Below are 18389 nucleotides of genomic sequence, written 5' to 3'. Positions count from 1 at the left end.
CCGACTTCCCGATGGAAAGTTTGACACAGCGCTTGCCTTGCGACAGAAAATTAGATCCATCGCCTACCGGACCGATGCAGTGCCTGCTCCTTCTACCAGCGCGTCAAGGATTTTCAACGCATCGTCCCTGGGCGTCAAATTATCCCTGCATCACAGTGAGGAACCAAGACTGTGTGCCTGAAACCTGACGCAACCCCTTGCAGAGTGGAAAGAAATGACATATCATCCCTATTTGGACAAGGGTGTATGCCTCTGCCAACTAGAGAACCCATTTCTAACATCATTCCACGGATCTCTATTTTATGGCTATTATTAGGATTATATAAAATCCATAGCTGTCACAGCTCTCAAATGTTTTGAATATTTCCTTTCTACCCACCTATTTTACCATTCCATGGCATCCCCTCATTGAAATCCCAACCGTTGGCTCCTTTTAAGTTGATGATACTACATTATTTCCTCCTTTCTCTTTTCCTACCTTAAACCTGGACCTCAAAAAATTATTGTACTGAGTTACAGCAATGACATACTGGAAGCCCTTTTGGGTCTTAAATATTCATCTAATTCAAGATTGGGAAAGCCTAGTTTTCACTCTCGACTGTTCTGACAACACCATCGTCTTTAATCTTGTCTCAACCACTCCTTCATCCTGACAACATCATATCCACCCTAAGGAAAGTAATATGGGTTTTAAGTTTATTCCTCCATAAAACTTCAGCTCTTTATCACCATCACTGCCAGAAATCCCAGGCTACAGTTGCTTAACGTCATAAATGATCTCAAGCTCCTCACCTTCTGGACCACCAAATAGCTAACTGATATTCTAGTCAAGGCGGTAAGAGTAAACAGAACCACTGACACATTTATTTAAGTGTCTCCAGCGCACTCACCGTCCTCAATTATAAAATGTATAATTTCACCCATCAGAACACTGTGCCATCTCTAAAAATGTGTTACTAACTAGTTCTATTAAAAAAAGGTGGATTGCTCCAAGTCAAGCTAATGCTTACTATTAACGTCTCACAAAATATCTTAAAACTAGCCACAGCAAATCAACCTAATACCTCTTAACAAATAACGTCACATTTAAACGTATACACTCATCTTTGAAAATCTGAACCTGCCACAAGACATCTTGTGCACCCTTCAGGTTTTTGCTCCTTTAAACTCCTTGTATTCTTTTGATGGAATGCTAGTTCTACGAAAACCACTCCTCCATGTCAGAGTTTAAACCAGTCTTTAAATCACTACTCCAGCTTTTTGGAACAGTAGCCCGATAAGAGTTCTGCCTGACATCGACAACAAACATATGTAAATATGTTCACTGCAAACTTCAAATAAGCTCTCAATGTATTTTATTGTCTTTACAGAATACAAGCATTTTAGTCACTTATTTGTATATTTACAAGCCACTGGTGATATTTGTATGCATTGCTATGTACAGAAAGTGTGTTGAAAGGACTTTCAAATAAACAAATAGAGAAAGGTCTAGCCAAATGTTTGAGCACAAAACACTAGAGCAGCCCAGGTGTAACATTCAACACACTGTATTCAAGGAGAACGTTTAATGAGATAAGGGGTCAGCCTTGCAAGTGTCATTAATGGAGTCATGCAGCTGAAAGAAAAACTTATGCAACCTTGACTCTAACTGCATATGTGCAACTCTGCAGTGCAGGGGATAAAGTTCTCACATTCTGATGAAGGGTTCATTAAATAGAAATTGTCAGAACACACATTTCTAGGTTTTGATTTACAGTTGAAACAGCTTTTAATAAAAAAAGGAAACGCTGACGGAGCGGATTTACAAGCCCTACCTCAAGTACCATCTTTGCTACAACAACCTACTCTTATGCAGAGGTGCCCTACGTCATCACTACTACCTCAACTAGCTCCACAAACATCTTTGGAGGCTGCAGTCTCTCGAATGGATGCACGCACCAAGACAGAAAAATGCTCTCTCAAACCTGCTGGCCATAGCTAACATCACTCAGCTTGTTGCGCTATCTACCCACACTAAATGAGACATCCTGGATCTTGTATGAACCTCTATGTCTAAGCCACAACAAAATGTACACTGAAATGACCATACGGCCATTGTTTGTTTTACACAAAAACATATTCTCTTGGGTAAGTCAAAGGTATCAAGTTTTATGACTAAGTACTTCAAGTACCTCACAATAGAAGCTGTTTAAATTTTATTTACAACACACATGTCCTCAAAAAGAGACACCCTGGTGCTTCTGAAACAGAGCTGATGAGACCCAAAGAAAATTGACATAAGGAACAAAATGAAAAATGTCCTGATGTCTCTACATTGAACTGATAGATCGTTAGCATTTTTTTAAACTTTGCAAACTGTACTTGAGCTCTCAGATGTAATGGCATAAAGTTCCAAGCCTATGGAGCAATTGCAGAGAGCATCCACACTCCAGCTGTAGATTTCCTTTCAAATCTAGGGATAGAGAGAAGATGTTTTGAGGCACATCTTAAAGTTCTAGTTGGGGTGTATCTAGGTAAGAGTGAAAGTCATGTTGTTGCCTTTTCTCAGGCTATGAATCGCTTTCAGGCATAAGGCTTTAATAAAAGGCATCTGTTGCAAACCGGGAGCCAATGTAATTTGTATAAGAGGTCAACAACTGATACTCTCTAGCTCAAACCAAGAACCATCCTGGCTGCACCATTCTGGACTACTTGCAGCTTTTGAGTAGTATGTTTTGGCAGACCTGGAAATAAAGTGTTACTGAAGTCCAAACATGACAGAATCAATGCCCTGTTAATGGTAACATTTGAAGGAAGGAAGGAAGGAGAGGTAACATTTTCAGTGTAATCTTCATTAATCGCATACAGGTACCTATTTGCGTGTGGAATGAAGGACAGAGTGGAGTCAAAAACAACCCCATGATTTCTTGTAGAGGAAACTGGATTAGGAAGAGGGCCCAATTCACAAGACAACCAATGTTTGGCCAATAGAGATTGATATCCAAATATCACTATCTCCTTTAGTGTAAGGGCATTAACTCTCACCCAATCTGACAATTCTCTCAAACACAATGAAAAACAAATAGGGTCTCCATTCAATCTAGGAATAAGTTGCCTATCGTCCACCTAAGCAATTAGTTCTCGGGCAACTTCACGAAAGGGGTGGCATACAAGTGAAACAGAGTAGGGTGCCAAAAGCATGCTTTATATATTTTTTTTTTTACTATTTATCATCCAAAACAAAATTAATTAATTTTACTATTTGTCATCATACAAAACAAAAGAAACTAAATGTAAACCAAAACTGAACAATGATTTGTTTTGACAGCACAGATGGTGATTCAGACAAATTTTAGTCAAACAGCCCATCTCACCATAACTTTCTGAATCAGAGTTTGCACAATGATGTAACCAGTCTTATTGTCCATGGAATCCACCAGTGTGTAACTAACTAATGCTGTGGCCTGACTGTATGTGTCTCAGAGTGTGGCTGGCACAGGAAAAGCCAGGCTCAAACCTTGTATATTCCTCATGTCTGCTCTCCCTTTATGTACAGATATTTGGGGGGTTTGGAGGGGGAAGATGTCTACACAGCTCCCATTTATTATGCTGCTTGTGCCCAAATACCATGCCCCCCCCCCAACCCGTTGCCACTAGTTATCTAGTCAGGCTAGAGGGGTAGCAATGCAGCTAGCAACTGTTACATCTACTGCAGTGTTCAATCTCCAAAATGATGGTCTTCCTCTGATCTATCTGTAGCACTCGCTTCAGTGACAAGATATGACTGTAGTGGCTGCCAGATGTCTTTAGGCAATGTCTTGGGGCGTTAAATGGCAGCATATTTTTCAGAGCTATTGTTACACATTATTATGTTTTTAATCCATTCCTGAAGACATGGTTCTGGGCCTCCACGTTTCACAAGGAGTACAACCAACGCAACAAATCTTCTCACTGATTTGGATATAGGGTTACCATACCCAAGCATAACAAACAGACTTACTTATCCAGTGTACAATCTACAATATTTGTTAGCTCCTCAAATACCTGTCCCAGTATCTGCTAACCTGTGGTGTAAAAGCCATGCCATATGAAGTGCACTGCAACACATCGTAAACAGAAAGGATTTATATTAAGATCCATTTTATTTAGTTTGCCCAATGCATGTTAAATCCAGAGTAGGCAATTAAAATGTAGTATTCATGCCTGTGAATCAATGAAACCAAAGCTTTTTGTCTACAGCATGCACACCAGTGTTTATCATCTACCGGCTCAAAAGATTGTTTCCAAGCCAGCACTTGTCTTGTTTACTGCATTAGGTCTATCTTTGTGTGCTAAGTTACATAGCCTGACTACCAACCTGTATGTTTCTGTGGACAGTATTATTTGGGTCAAGGATTGACATTTTGGAGGCTCATTGGGAAATCAGGCAGACACTCTCACAATGTGCACTTCAAGTGGTAATAAATGAATCTATCCAGCGGTGTAGTCACATGGTCTGATTTATAATTATCAAGAGGGAGGACCTTCCCATTCTTGTACGTGTCCACTTTGTAACATCCCAACCTTCACCAGTAAGGCTTCTACAGATCTTTCTTACGTTAGAGGTAAAATTGTGATCTGAATTAATTTCATCTGCCTTGAGTATGTTATATTAAAACTTGCATTGCTACTCATTCTATACAAAGTCCAGCAAGTCGTGGTTGCTGTAAGCACTTCTTTTCCAGGTCTTGAAATTCCTAACAGCAGCTACATTTGTAGGATCCCTATATCTATTGGCTCCATTTCTAGTAGCAGATGTAAGACTTGGGGAACGTGTTGGAACCAGTTTTGTAAAGAGCGACCCACCCTGAGCCACCAGGTATGGCTCAGGTCCGGGACATCAAGTCCGCCTTCCACATATTACTTGGTAAGTGTTCCCCAGCTGACACTGTCTTTTTTACCACTCTAGATTTGTTTAGTTAATAACTTCCTAAGTGTACTAAAGTGTTTGGTGAGTAGGATTGGAATAGTCATAAAGAAATATAACAGCTTACAGAGTATTATCATATTTATTAAGGATGTCCTACCTTCCATGGGTAGCTCCCTAATCTATATAGTTTTACTATTCTACAGCTTATCCAGAACTAGTCCATACCTGGCTTCGAAAATGGTCTCATAATCCCAAAGTAAGATCCGTTTCACCATATCCAGTGTTATTGGGAAGAGCTAAAATTCGTCCCAATTAAGGAATATTCCAGAACGTCTACTAAATCAAATTATTTCTTGTATGGTCAGGGATATGTTTTCTACTGGGTTTTTTACAAAGAACAGGAGGTCATCTGCATACATTCCTATGAGAAGACGGCCCCCCCTGAAGATCAGACCCTTCGAAATAAATATTTTTTTCTCTTAACCAGCAGGCCAGTGTCACTACAGCTATGATGTATAGCATAGGGGGTTCCCCCACCAATGTGAAACGCATCTGAGGTGAGGCCATTTATACTAGCCCTGGCCAAAGGGCCAGAGTGAAATAAGGAGAATAATCTGAACATGTACGCTACTAAGTCCAGTCCTCAGAGCATTATATGAACAAACAGCCATTCTAGAGAAAAAAAGGCTTTTCAGCATCTAAAAGGGCTGCTGTTGCCATCCATTTAGGATCTAGATGAGGCAGAACTACGAATAAAGGGCCAGATGTATCAAAGGGGTTTACCCATTCTGTGCCTATGGGAAAAAGTTTTTATACATATGGCCCAACGAGTGTAAATTATTAGATGTGGAACTGCCCTGCACAAACCCTACCTGGTCTCGGCAGATGATACCATTCACTGGTGTCAACTTGGCAGTTATTGTTTTAGCTACAATTTTGTTGTCTAGGTTCACTAAGGACAATGGTCTATATGACGAACATTGCATAGAGAATTGCACCAAAAGGTGTGGTGCAAGCCGGTTCTTCTGTGCTTTATAAAATTTGACAACTAGGCCATCTGTGTCTGGGGCTTTCCCACCCATCAACTCCTAAATGGCTGCCAGTATTGCATCAGACGTTAGTGTGGCACATATGATGGCTCTCAAGCCACGCCATGGTTATACCATCTAGACATTGTTCTATATGGTCATTATTCACAGTCAGGCATATTTCGTACTCTGGTGTAGTCTTCTACATACTCCCAAAGAGCCCATTAAACAGAGGCATTACAGACTTCAGCAATGCTGTTAATAAGGAGGTCTGTCTCTGTTTAATCTGTTTAACTGCCATGCCAGTGTCCTACCAGGCCTTTCCCCATCACCATATTTCCTAGCCAGGTGATGATTTCCTAGCAGCAAAATCTCTCTGTCTTCAGTTTCTCAGAACTCTGCAACCTTCTGATTAAGTGTTGCCAGCCCTTTTTTTCCCTATTAATTGTGTGAGGTTTTTCAGTCGCTGGTAGTTCATGTTAAAGATATGCAAATCGATTTTATATACCTTTAAGAATACTAGATAGCTTAGATATGATTATTCCATGGCTATCTACTTTGAAAGCCTCCTATAGTGTTGCATGGGTAGACAATGACCCTGTATTTATTTCAAAGTAATGCAAAAAAGCAATACGGATCTCGGTGTAGAAAAATGCATCTAAACTGTGCTTCTGTCAAAAATCTCCAATTAGAGCTACTTGCTGTAGCAGCAGATATCTTAAGACTAAATAAAACTGGGGAGTAGCTTGAAAGCGTGAATTGCAAGTATGTGTGTAATTTACCCAGGGGAGGGTTTATGATGTAGTTATCGAGTAATCAATACAGAACAAGAGTCAAGCACTGAGGAGTAGTATAAGTAATGCCTCTCTTCTCACTGCCCATTTCTCACTAGAAATATTTCACGTTGATTATGTACAAGGTCTGTCAGCCAAGTGGACACCTGGAAAAATTGAGTTATCCCTGGACTCGTCCTATCTAACCCAGCATTTAAAGTTAAATTCAGGTCTCTCCCCTCTTTTCCCCACCATAGTATAGTTTTGGTTTTGTAATTTCTACAGATGTCCATTATCTGATCAAAGAATTCTAGTGTGCCTGTGGTAAAGCTATCTGTGCCTGTCAGTGCATCGACAGCACACTGCGCCAACCATGCTGACCATTTTTCGGTAGAATCTCCAGAGAGACTCTGAACGAATTTCTACAGTTTTTGAACACAGCATATGCCATGTACTTAGACTAGGGTTCTACAGGTGATGAGCAGGCCAGCTCATCAGCAGAGACTACTTTGGAGTTGGGACATGCTATGTATCGTATGACCTACAGGGAGATCAATCGCAGAGTAGTGAGAAGGCTGCTGGGCATACTGCTATAGCACCAGGGAATGTCCAACTGGTCATCTGGGAGTCAAGGAAGGTCTACAGTGTGCCATTATTAAAGCATGTTCCATGGTTTGTCACACTATAGAAATCTATGAACTCCTGTCCAGGGGCTTCTAAATGCCTCATTTATCATGGAGATCTGGTTATCAGATACTAGTAGTCCTGATATATAGCACTGTGTCACTCAGGTTTTACTTTAACTGATAGTCAAGACCTAATCACCAGAAGTGGAATTGCAGTAATTATTAGGGGTAAATATTCAACAAAAAACCCTTGATATACCTGATTCATCCCATGGTGAAATTTTGGTCATTGATCCTCTCTTTGGTCCAAAACTGCCATTTACCTTGGAGCATGTCAATTTTGTATCAGTTAGGGACTGATATGGGTGAATTTGCCTTTAAGTCCGTCAGATTTATCAATATTTTGGCAGCTTTCGATTTAACCCTAGCAGTTCAGGGCCCTACTCATGGCAAAAGCTATACATCAGATTTGGTATTTGGGCCTGTAGAATTAATACACTGCAAGGACAGTACTCCCTTAGCTTGGACAAACCATTTTCTTGTCCCATTCACTGTCAAGTAAGGTACTAAATTGGTGCTTAAGAGCAGACCACTAATAAATCCACAAAAGACACATCCCTGGTCTAAACATTCCATATCAGACTTTTTTTTAGTCTTAGGGAATCGAACCCTAGAAGAAGAATTGTTTCTACTACAGTGAGCTATACAAGCTATGTGGAGTTGGTGGAGACCGCTTTAGACGCAGTCATCTCTTATAAAGCATTTAAGCCCAAACGGGCTACACCCTAGCCCCTGTGGTACACAACCATACTCAAGGAAGGTAAGTTGAGATGCAAAAAGCTGGAAAGGCTTTTGTGAAGTTACTATCCGTTGCCTGTAAGAGAAGAGTAGAGGAAGGTGTTTAGAGATTACAAAAAACGGATCATTGCATCGAAGAAGGATTTCTATGCCAATACATTTCTGAAGGTCAACAATTATGCTAAGGAAATATTCCTAATTGTCTAAGACTTTTCTTCTCCTAAATATGCACCCATGAACTTGGCGGACAAGTTATCTATTTTTTTTTTTTTACAGTACGATCGCTGCAATCCTTAATTTTCTGGTGCCAGATGAGAATACTTCCTCATCTGAGTTTATTTTGGAGGTTTGGATCAGCAATGCTGGTATTCAGTCTTGGAAGGCATCTCAGGTGCTGGGTGGAGTTTCTTCCACGCCTGAGCCTGTTACTTAAGTCTGGATCAGCACTGCTGGTTTCCAGGCTAAGAAGGCCCTATTTGATTGATCTGTTTAATCAAAGCCCTATCTAGGTCATAGAGAGACTATTTTGTTGGAGCATTTAATTTCTATTACAATCTCTGGCTCCCCTTTGGATGCTCTGCTGTCCCCTCAGTGGAAGGCACAACTAGAATTCATTCCATGACCATTAATGGATGTTTGTAATAGTTCCTAGAAGAGGAAGAGTGGATTCTGCCCCTGCTTAAGAAACATAATGCTGATCCTTCCATATTCTCAAATGCCCAAGCAATATATTTTCTGTATTTTGCTGCCAAGATAATGAAAAATATTTCAATCAACTCTGGTCAGCTTTTCTGGACCAGGGTCACATTTTGGACTCTGTGCTATGCAATGGATGGAAACCAGATTAAACAGACATTATGCTGCCTACAAATGCTGGTGGACAGGGCTTAGCTGTTGGCTCTTGTGTTTTTGGACCTGGCCACAGCATTTGATATGGTTTTCTCATGCAACTCTGTTAACCCGGCTGCACAAGATTGGCATGGGGGGCCGGCATAGAGTTTGGGGTGCATGGGGGAAAGAAGGCATTTCAGTGATGCAGATCCTACCTGGAAGGTAGGTTACAGTAAGTCTATCTCCCTCTGTTTGTATCATCGTAGAAGTCTTGCACCTAGTCAGCAGTTCTGAGGACGCTACACTTCATCATCATCAACATCATCATCATAGTAGTCATTTAGGAAAGCAAGTGCCATATAATAAAAATAAGTATTAAACTAATTCAAGATAGTCCTGTCAAATTCAAACATACATAGGGTCACAGAAAAAAAAAAATACACATACCAAAGATGTCATTAATCACCCATAAATAGCACAATTAGCTGACTAAAATTACTCTTTTCCTAAGAGACTGCTTAAACACCCCCTCAATTCGCAAACAGATACATTCAGTGGTTAGCATCAGCAAAAAGGTAAGTCTGCCTCCCTTGAGTAAAATGTATGCCTTTCAAAAGTGATTTGATAAATTTATGGCATGTGCCCATATAAAACTCACAAAACATGATTAAGTGGAGGGTATCTTGATCAGAGAACATGTCACACCTACATGTTTCAAGATCTTTAGCCTGGGGCCATCCTTGAGGGACAGCCAACAAGCAATGTACTAGGCTAAGCTTGGTTCTAGTTAACAGAAAAGGATGATAATTATTACTAATCAAAATCAAATAGGGCTCAATGTACAAAGTTCTTTTGACTAGGGCATGAGCATGAACATTAAAGTTTTGTAATTCATTAGACTCCCTGACAGACTTTTCTGAAGCACAAACATTATTTTTGGTCCTCAAGAAACCAGCTGTTTTTTAGATGGCATCTCGGGCTGAAAACAAATCCAAGCTGCCTAAAGCCACACAACCAGCTCACTCATAGCTTAACCAAGAGATCCCGTCAGCATAGTCAAGAGATAAATATTACCTTAAAAATGACCTGTTCCAAATATGGATTAATCCAGACTGAGACCTCTTTGAACCATGGGCAAAAGTCAAGCATATCACTAATATACATCAAGCTTAATTCTTCTTGAGCGATGTATGATGAGGAACAACGTGAAAGAGCAAGTAAACATCTTAAGACATAGTTCTCCACTGTTTGAAGGGGCGTGCTGCCCCCATAACCCCAAAACTCATTACCATTCAAGACTGCAGTAACACATTTGGCAGCATAGATCTTTAGCAAAGTTTGAATCGGTTTGCTACTAATTCTGGCAGCAAAATCAAAGACTGCAACAAACGCCCTCCTAAAGGAGTTTTTTTTTTTTTAATGGCAGAAAAGGGGACCAAGAACTTCGAACAGCACAACCAAATAGGGGAAGGATGATACCCTTGAGATTTTGCTTCCCTGAATAAGATGTCTTCTGGACTAGGTATTTCTGAAGGAAAATAACCATAATGAATAAGTTACTTACCTGATAGTATGGGCTTTGAGTATTTTTTTAGTGATTACAAGCATTTTAACTTTTTTGAGGAGTCTGAAAGACAACTCAAAAGGCTAACATTCAGACGAAAAACAATGCCCTCTTTCCCACATGAAAAAGGTATGCTACTTGACTACTGAAGTGGTGTTGCTTGTAGTCAACAAAGATCAACATTCGGGGTACCAGGAATAGACCTAGACAAACTTGAAAGAAGATATCTTTCTTTCAAGGATTGACTGGCAGAAGGTTAGTTAAATGCTTCTGTACTGCATGTTGGCTTTCAGCTTTAGCCGAGGGGTTCTGAGAACATTTTTCCTTAGGATTCTTATCTGGATTTACTTCTCAGCTCAAATAATCTCATGCCCTTTTTTTAATAGGTACTGTAAGGCATCTTAGGGCGGGATTGCAACAGTTTACCGCTGTACAAAACCAAGAGGAAGACCTACCCTTAAGCACAAATTGCAACAGGAAGTTTCCTTGCCCCATAGCACATAAAATGATCTTCACCTAATTAGGTGGTTCCATCCAAAAAAGATGAAATAATTACTTTTCTATCATACATGATGCCTTCTGTTTTTGTATTATCTTCCAATCTGTCAGGAATGTCACATCACTTCTATGCACATCATCCTATGCACAGTTTTAGACAGTGCCTTTTAAGTATCATGGTCATGATGAAAGCCTTAGACCGCTAGAAGGCTGCCAGTGCTGGATTATCATCCTTATTTTGTAATCTTACCACCTGGCCACCAAAATAAAAGTTGTAGGTCAACCATTAATTAACAAGTAATTGTAGTGTTTTTCTTTGGTTGCACACGCATTCCCATAACAGGGAAATTTTCATTTGCCAGTATTTTTACTTCCATAAAACAAGGATATCATTACCACAAGAACGCACCCACTCATCCACAAGTCTGTGACATGAGTGAGCCCTATGATGAAGCATGCCACTCGTAGGTGGATGAGTGTGCAGCATTCTTTTAATGGAGGAACTAATAACATCGAATCATACTGACCCCTTTCAGGAGGAACTAGGATACCTTCACCCTGGAAGTCGTTTTTCTATATGTTGGTATGTTAATAGTTCCATTACCATTACCCTAGAATACGGTTTTGTATCTGGTTATGCTTTTGAAATGCAGGATAGGCACTTGATTGTCTTTTGTTCCCATATAGCGACCTTACTTGAGTACCTTTCAAAAGAGGTACTATAAACAGAAAGGAGACAAACATTTCTAATTTCTTGACTGAATCCTCTCCAAAAAAATGTCCTAAATGAATGTGAGCAAGAAAAAAGCCAGAGTAGTAAAACTGCACAAACCATTCCACTGTAATGTATCTATGTATAATTAGTAAACAAATGCCAGGGGGGCAGCTGCTAGTTGCTAACATACATCACATGGTAAACATACCTCAATAATAAAACAAAGAGAAACAGTAGTGTTCAGTGGTACACCAGGTCTTAGTTAGAAAATAAACTAAGCACATTATACAGAGAAATCTACACATGGAGAGACAGAAAACAGGGATTCCAAGAGATGCTTAGAGCAGTGGTTCCCAACCTTTTGACTTCTGAGGAGCCCCACTTTACCATTACTGGAACCTGGGGACCCCCTACTGAATCATTACTGGAATCCGGGGACCCCCCACCCTACCCACCCCAGTGAGTCATTACTGAAAGCTGGGGACCTAATCTGTTAATATCTTTTTAATTTTCGAAGGAGTCGCAGACCCCCTGAGAAAGCTTTGCGGACCGTCAGGGGTCTCAGGACCACAAGTTGGGAACCAATGGCTTAGAATAGGAGTAGTTAAGGTTATCATGAACTTTGTGTCAGCAGATTAAGCAGGAGTTATTTTCATTTCTGATTAAAGCAGGTGAAATGGCTGTTGAGTCATGTCTTTGGGAAGATTGTCATATCACACACACCAAGGGGACAGGTACCACTAACCAGTAATTTGTAAAAAAAAAAAAAAAACGTTAGGGTAAATGTGTAAACCAGCTTAATATCTCAGACAATCAAACCTGTCACCATCCACTACACTCGAAACCACGTATTCACCATAAACTGGTAGCATCAAAAGATTGTGAAAAATACACTATTTTAATAATACATAAATAAATGAACAATTTAAAATATACATCTTCTTTCCTGATTATGTTCAATACTAGAATCCCATAACATAGATTAAACATCATATATGCCACAGAAGCGAAAATAATACCCAAAGACCCCTACCCCACTTATGAAACAAAAATACAAGGGAGAATAATTAACACACATCAGTTTGTCTATTCAACATCTTCAGGTCTACTATTGGTATCAACAGGGATTCATGATACTAACAATTCCTCTAGTAAGGTTTCCCAGTAAACAGCAGATTCTGCATATGCATACGTCTTTGGGAAGATTGTTCCACATATTCTGACTGCCACTTTTAATGATCTACCACCAAATTTGTGTGTGCCATGTAGAGATGAACCACATGCGATAGGAGCAGTGATATAGGGGTTTGCTAGTTTGGTACTAATGGAATAGGTCTTTCATTCCAAAACATTATAGCAGATACCAACCAAGCCTAAAGATTCGAAAGGGAAGAAAAGGACATCAGGGGAGGAAACTACTTGGAAATAGAAAGTGTTTTGAGATCTTATCATGAAGAAATGAAAAGAGAAATGGCTCAGCTTGTGCAAGAGAAATACGGGTTCTTCACTGGTAATCAGCCACAAAAATGCAAACTCAGAAAGTCCTCTACAGCGTCTGCCTGTATATATTTTTTTAATAAGCACATCCAACATTTTCAACTTTTTTTTTAAGAACTCTTTTTATTATGAGGGTTATTACAACTTTGGAGGAGGTGTTAATCCGTCCCAAATGTGACAGATATACCACCAGCCGTATTACGAGTTCCATAGGATATAATGGACTCGTAATACGGCTGGTGGTAAATCCGTCACTTTTGGGACGGATTAACACCTCCTCCAAAGTTGGAATAACCCCCTAAATGTTCGCTCTTTATACAGCAGGTATATTATAAGATTGCATGATCCAAGTTTACAGTCAAAGCAACGATAAAGAACAGCTGTGGAGAGATTCACCCTCTTGTCTGCGTGGTGCTTTTACAGCCCAGTACAGTACATAGGACAATCACCATTTCCCTTTCCTCAAGAACACTTCAGGGCAGACACCTCCCTGTCCAGATCTATCTCTCGACCAGAGCCCCTATATTCTAGCCATGGTCCCCACACCTTTTCCCATTTCCTGGGGCAGCCCCTATTCCTATAGACTACGTCCTCTGCCCTCTGACACCAGTCAGGTCCGATTCCCACTTCACAATGCTGGGTGTGGTTTCTCTACCCCATGCCCTGGGTATATTCTATGTGGCCACTCCTGCGGCCAACTGCAGCCACAACGCCTGACATTTGGGCCAAGTTGTTTCGCCAGAGATCCCCAGGAGTAGCCTCCTCATTTTCAAAAATTTTTCATATAATGTTTTTAAAGTCACCTGGGATTTGCTAGATCACAACATTTTTGTCTTTCTCTGAAGGAAAATCAGGAAATAAAAAAATTACCTTATACTTAGTTGTAAACGAAATAATCGAAAGTTCTAATGAAAGGCGCAATTCTTAAAAGAGGATCACACGCCGTTTTTTGTTTTAATAGAAACGTTTCTTTTTAACCAACTTCCCTGGTCATTTGGTTGGGGTGCTCACTTATTTAGCGCACTACTGTGGTCCACGGTCACACAGTGAAAGAAAGTGTCATGGATGGAAGCACCTTGACCTAAGCACTCTCAAGGCGTCGTCTGACTTCTCCAACTCTAAAACAAAGACTATTCCTCTGTGAGGGTGGGCAGATAGACATTTGTTAGTTTAGAAAATAGCTGTGATGCCCTTTACAGAAAGGGAATATAAGAGTTGCACAATATCACATTATTTCAGGATTTAGGTACCAGTCACACATTATTTTTAAATGTACCAGGGCATTTAAAAAAGAATTTAACAATTTAAGGTTTAAGAGTACCACAGCGTCAATGTCTAGTGAACGTTTTGTAAAAATGTATTTCTTCTTGAAATATTACTAGACATGTTGTATGGATGCATGATAAATATTTCAAATTTCAGGATTTACAAATGTTTGTTACAATCTACCTTGAACTTGCCGGTTCCTTCTTCAGCTCTGAAAAATAAATGAAACCAGAGAATTTGAAGCTATTTGTGTTTGCAGTATCACACAGCAACTAAGTCACCACAAATCAATAATCATAAATATTTCATCTCAAATGCTTTGTTGCTCGAAAAACAAGCCATTCAGTCCATCCACAAAGCATAACGTTTAAATTAATCTTCCAGCTTCACTGGGAGATGCACAGCACTTAAGTGTATAACAATTAATTTTCAAACATGATACTTCATGAAGCAACACAAATCTATTAAATGTTTCCAATATTGCTATCCTTGCGCTTCACCATAACCAAACAAGCTTTAGGCAGACCTTTAGTAAGAGAATGATTAGTAGTTGGAATGCAGAATACCATATGCGGTAGATATGACAATGAAAAGGAAGCATTCTTCCAAAGATGCAAGTTCAACACCACCGCTTACTTGTGACCATGGTATTGTGTCTATTTGTGGCTACAGCTTTATTTCACTACCTGCCACAGATCCCTCTCCCGTGGCTGGGGGTACCTCTTCTTTTCTGCAGACATTACCAGAAGCCGCAGCCTCGAAACAGAAATGCAGAAGGCATGTTGTCAGGAACAGAAGGATAGGAGGGGGAACAGCAAGACAGAAAAGTGGGAGAAATGTCTTAGGGGAATGTGGAGCGAGGTGAAGGATAAGAGGAGTGAGTGCAACGATGAGGTCATTTCGACATCTGAGGAGTGCTTAGATGGGACGGTATTGAGTAGACAAAAGGGAGGATGTGGAAAAGGACAGACAAATACAGATGCTTGAGTGTGCGGTCACATTTAAGGTCAATGATTTTTGGAGTTCTGTTTTTGAAAGTATGTTTAAACAACATTAAAAAAATACCAATGTATTTTGTTCATTGGTTGCTTAACCAATATACCACTATTTTCGCCTAGCTCCTACTGGTCAAACGCGGCCATTGCTCCGTTGAAGAAACTGAACAATTTTGAGACCAAAACTTTTCCTATAGAGACATTCCTCGTGCACAGACCGAAATTTGTCAGACCACCGATGTGAGGTGCATCAATAGGATGCTAATTATACTGGGAGGTGAACAATAATGCTTATTAGAGGTTTGAAAAGCCAGCTATCTCTGCTTGTCCTGTGTTCCTTCAAGATGGGTTCTTTGCCTCTATTCTTCATGAGAGACATGAACATTTTGTTTCAGCCTGAAAATTCGCTCAGTGCTCTCAAGGAAGTGTTAGGAGGACAAAGGTCTGCATGTTAGTGACATAGGGTGAGCTCGCTAAACTAAGTTCCCTATTTACCTGGTTATTTACCCATGGAAAATTATTTTGCCCAACAGCTGGACGAAAGTGTAGCCGATAAAGATGTGAAATTCTTGGATCAGTGGACTGTTCCTCCCAGTGACATGGGATGAGAGTGTAGAAGTTTATTTGAATGGTGGATGGGATATTGGGGCGATGACAATATGACATCACACTTCAAAACCATGTTGAAGAAGTGTATTCAAATCCATGCATAGATCCAAACTTGGTAGCTCTACTTAATTTCCTGAGCGTGGATCTCAGCAGCCTACGACATATTGGGACTTGTGAGTACTTGAGCAATGGTAATTCAGCAACTGGAAGTCAGACTTTCATAATCAAATCAAAAAAGTGAAGGGTGCTCTAAGTAGCCAGAGTAATGTTCCACCAGTTGTCCCCCCAAGTCATAGGCTTGCACAGCATTCTAACCTTGGTGACCCAGAGGTGTCCAGGGCACTTATATTAACATTTCCCTCGGCTAGTACCATCTGTGAAACAATGAGATGAAGTCAGCTCTGGAATGGTAAGCTTGCGTTGCGTTCACTCTACCAAGCCCATTTCGAGAACAAACTAGTCTGATTCTACTATTTTCTTAGTCCTCAGGTGAACTCTTGCAAGCTTTAATGTAACCCAAGCCACATTTGGTTCCCAGATACTGTACAACATCAAGTCTCTAGGTAAGTTCCTTTTTAGATATTTAGGTTGCCTCAAACATTCTGAAGGATTGACATTAGGTAGCAAAAGCCACTAATACAGAGAGCATGTGCACTCAGGAAGCAGCATAGAGTCCCCAATTGGCTATGTCTTTGTGATGTAATAAAGGAATATTGTAGTGTTTATATATGTGGGTCTGCGCACATGTGAAAATTGAGACCTGTTTATTGGAGAGGAAATCTGAGGCTGACAGTTAGATCAGTAGAGCTGAGACATGATCATGTGAAATCCATCTGTCAAAACAGACAAGTGCATAAACAAACACAGGGGAAATAAAATACGTTAGAGCTGTCCCGAGGTCCTCCCTCAATAATATGGGCATGGGATCCTGGCACAATAATTTCAGCAAAGTGGGAGTTACCCTTCGACAATCTCAAAGACAGATGAAAGTTAGACTCTGGGGTAACAGTATCCAAGTTAAGTCTCAGATGACATGGACAAGACTAACTCATAACCAAAACAGTTGGGAGTTGATGATTTTCACTAAGGGGTGTCTGTGTCCACTAATTAATGCAAGTTATTCCAGAGTATTCTAAAGCAGGGAAGTAGTGAATATCCCTCACATTACAGACAGATCTTCTTAATGATTTCCCCAAACAACTTAGAAATTTGATGTGAGGCAGTTTCTGCCTGGAAGGATTTAGATTATCTTTTATCGCAACAGAATTCAGCGTACGGGTGTTTTACATAAGAGAGGAGAGGATGTGATTTGGAGTAATGGCTTATGTTGCGCAGAGTGTATAAAACTCCAGTATTCCTCTGGGACGTGGTTTCTGCTCAATAACACTGGAGTATAATCCCTCACACGTTTTGCTAGGGGTGAAGCATTGCTGTCTGGTTTTATGTGAAGTTCACAAACAAGGATATTTCTGACCCTGGGTCACAGAGTGTTGTCGCAGCAAAAGAGGCATTGACATTTATTGGAGGGAATTGGCCATTACACTTTGTGGGGGTCAAGATACATTCTGATAGGGAAGACCACATACATGCTTCCAAAGCTCTAATTGTTAAGGTATGAAATATTCAATCCTGCCCATGGGTTGCTTAGAAGGTTGCATTAGCACAGTGAAGACAATATTCCAAAAGGAATTGAGTTCTGAATTACCACACGAAAACATCTGCAGGAGAGTGGGATTTCAGGATAAGTTCTAGTTTTATGAGCAGTCTTCCTACCAACGTTTGGTCCCGGTGAAAATCAATTTGGGAGTAGAACATTTTAAATCCACTTTTTTCTGTTTCTGAAGAATGATTGAATTCAGATTTCCTAAAGATGTGAATACATAAACATCTAGTCTAACGGGCTGCTATTCAACAAACACAAAGGTTTGTTTTTGCTAGAAGATTATCCTTCTATCTAAAAGGACAAGGCATTGCATCTCAATTAAGTTTGGGCCTGCAATATCCTCAAGTTTAGCGCTACCTTTTTCGCGGTTTGCTGTCTCTAGGACTGTGTAGGAGGGAACATATCAACTTTTGACTAATGTTACAGTATCTTAATCACTGAATTTGAAATGGTTAGGGTGCCGCATTACAAGTCAAACCCCCCAACATCAGTGCAGTTTCTGTTGTTGAGAAAATATCATTATTTGGTCAACAGCAGAAATTCTACCAATCTCATCTTGATTTTATTTTTTCAGGGCTATGCTAAGCAAAACTGATGAGGTTTTCTAGTGTAAAGAAACAGTCAAAAACTGGAGAAGC

The 18389-nt window shown here is 40.1% G+C and overlaps 1 protein-coding gene across 2 annotated transcripts in view; it reads right to left on the bottom strand.

The window, feature by feature from the left end:
* Positions 1–18389, bottom strand: part of PCGF6 (polycomb group ring finger 6) — a 168364-nt gene that overhangs the window by 71334 nt on the left and 78641 nt on the right. For both annotated transcript variants that reach the window (XM_069239480.1, XM_069239481.1), the window contains exon 7: positions 14668–14695. In XM_069239480.1, the coding sequence (XP_069095581.1) occupies positions 14668–14695 (28 nt within the window). The remainder of the gene's footprint in view (positions 1–14667; positions 14696–18389) is intronic.

Source organism: Pleurodeles waltl, chromosome 6 (genome assembly GCF_031143425.1).
Source record: "Pleurodeles waltl isolate 20211129_DDA chromosome 6, aPleWal1.hap1.20221129, whole genome shotgun sequence".
Classification (NCBI taxonomy): Eukaryota; Metazoa; Chordata; class Amphibia; order Caudata; family Salamandridae; genus Pleurodeles; species Pleurodeles waltl.
Note: the sequence above shows the minus strand (reverse complement) of the source record. Positions and strands in the feature narration are given on the sequence as shown.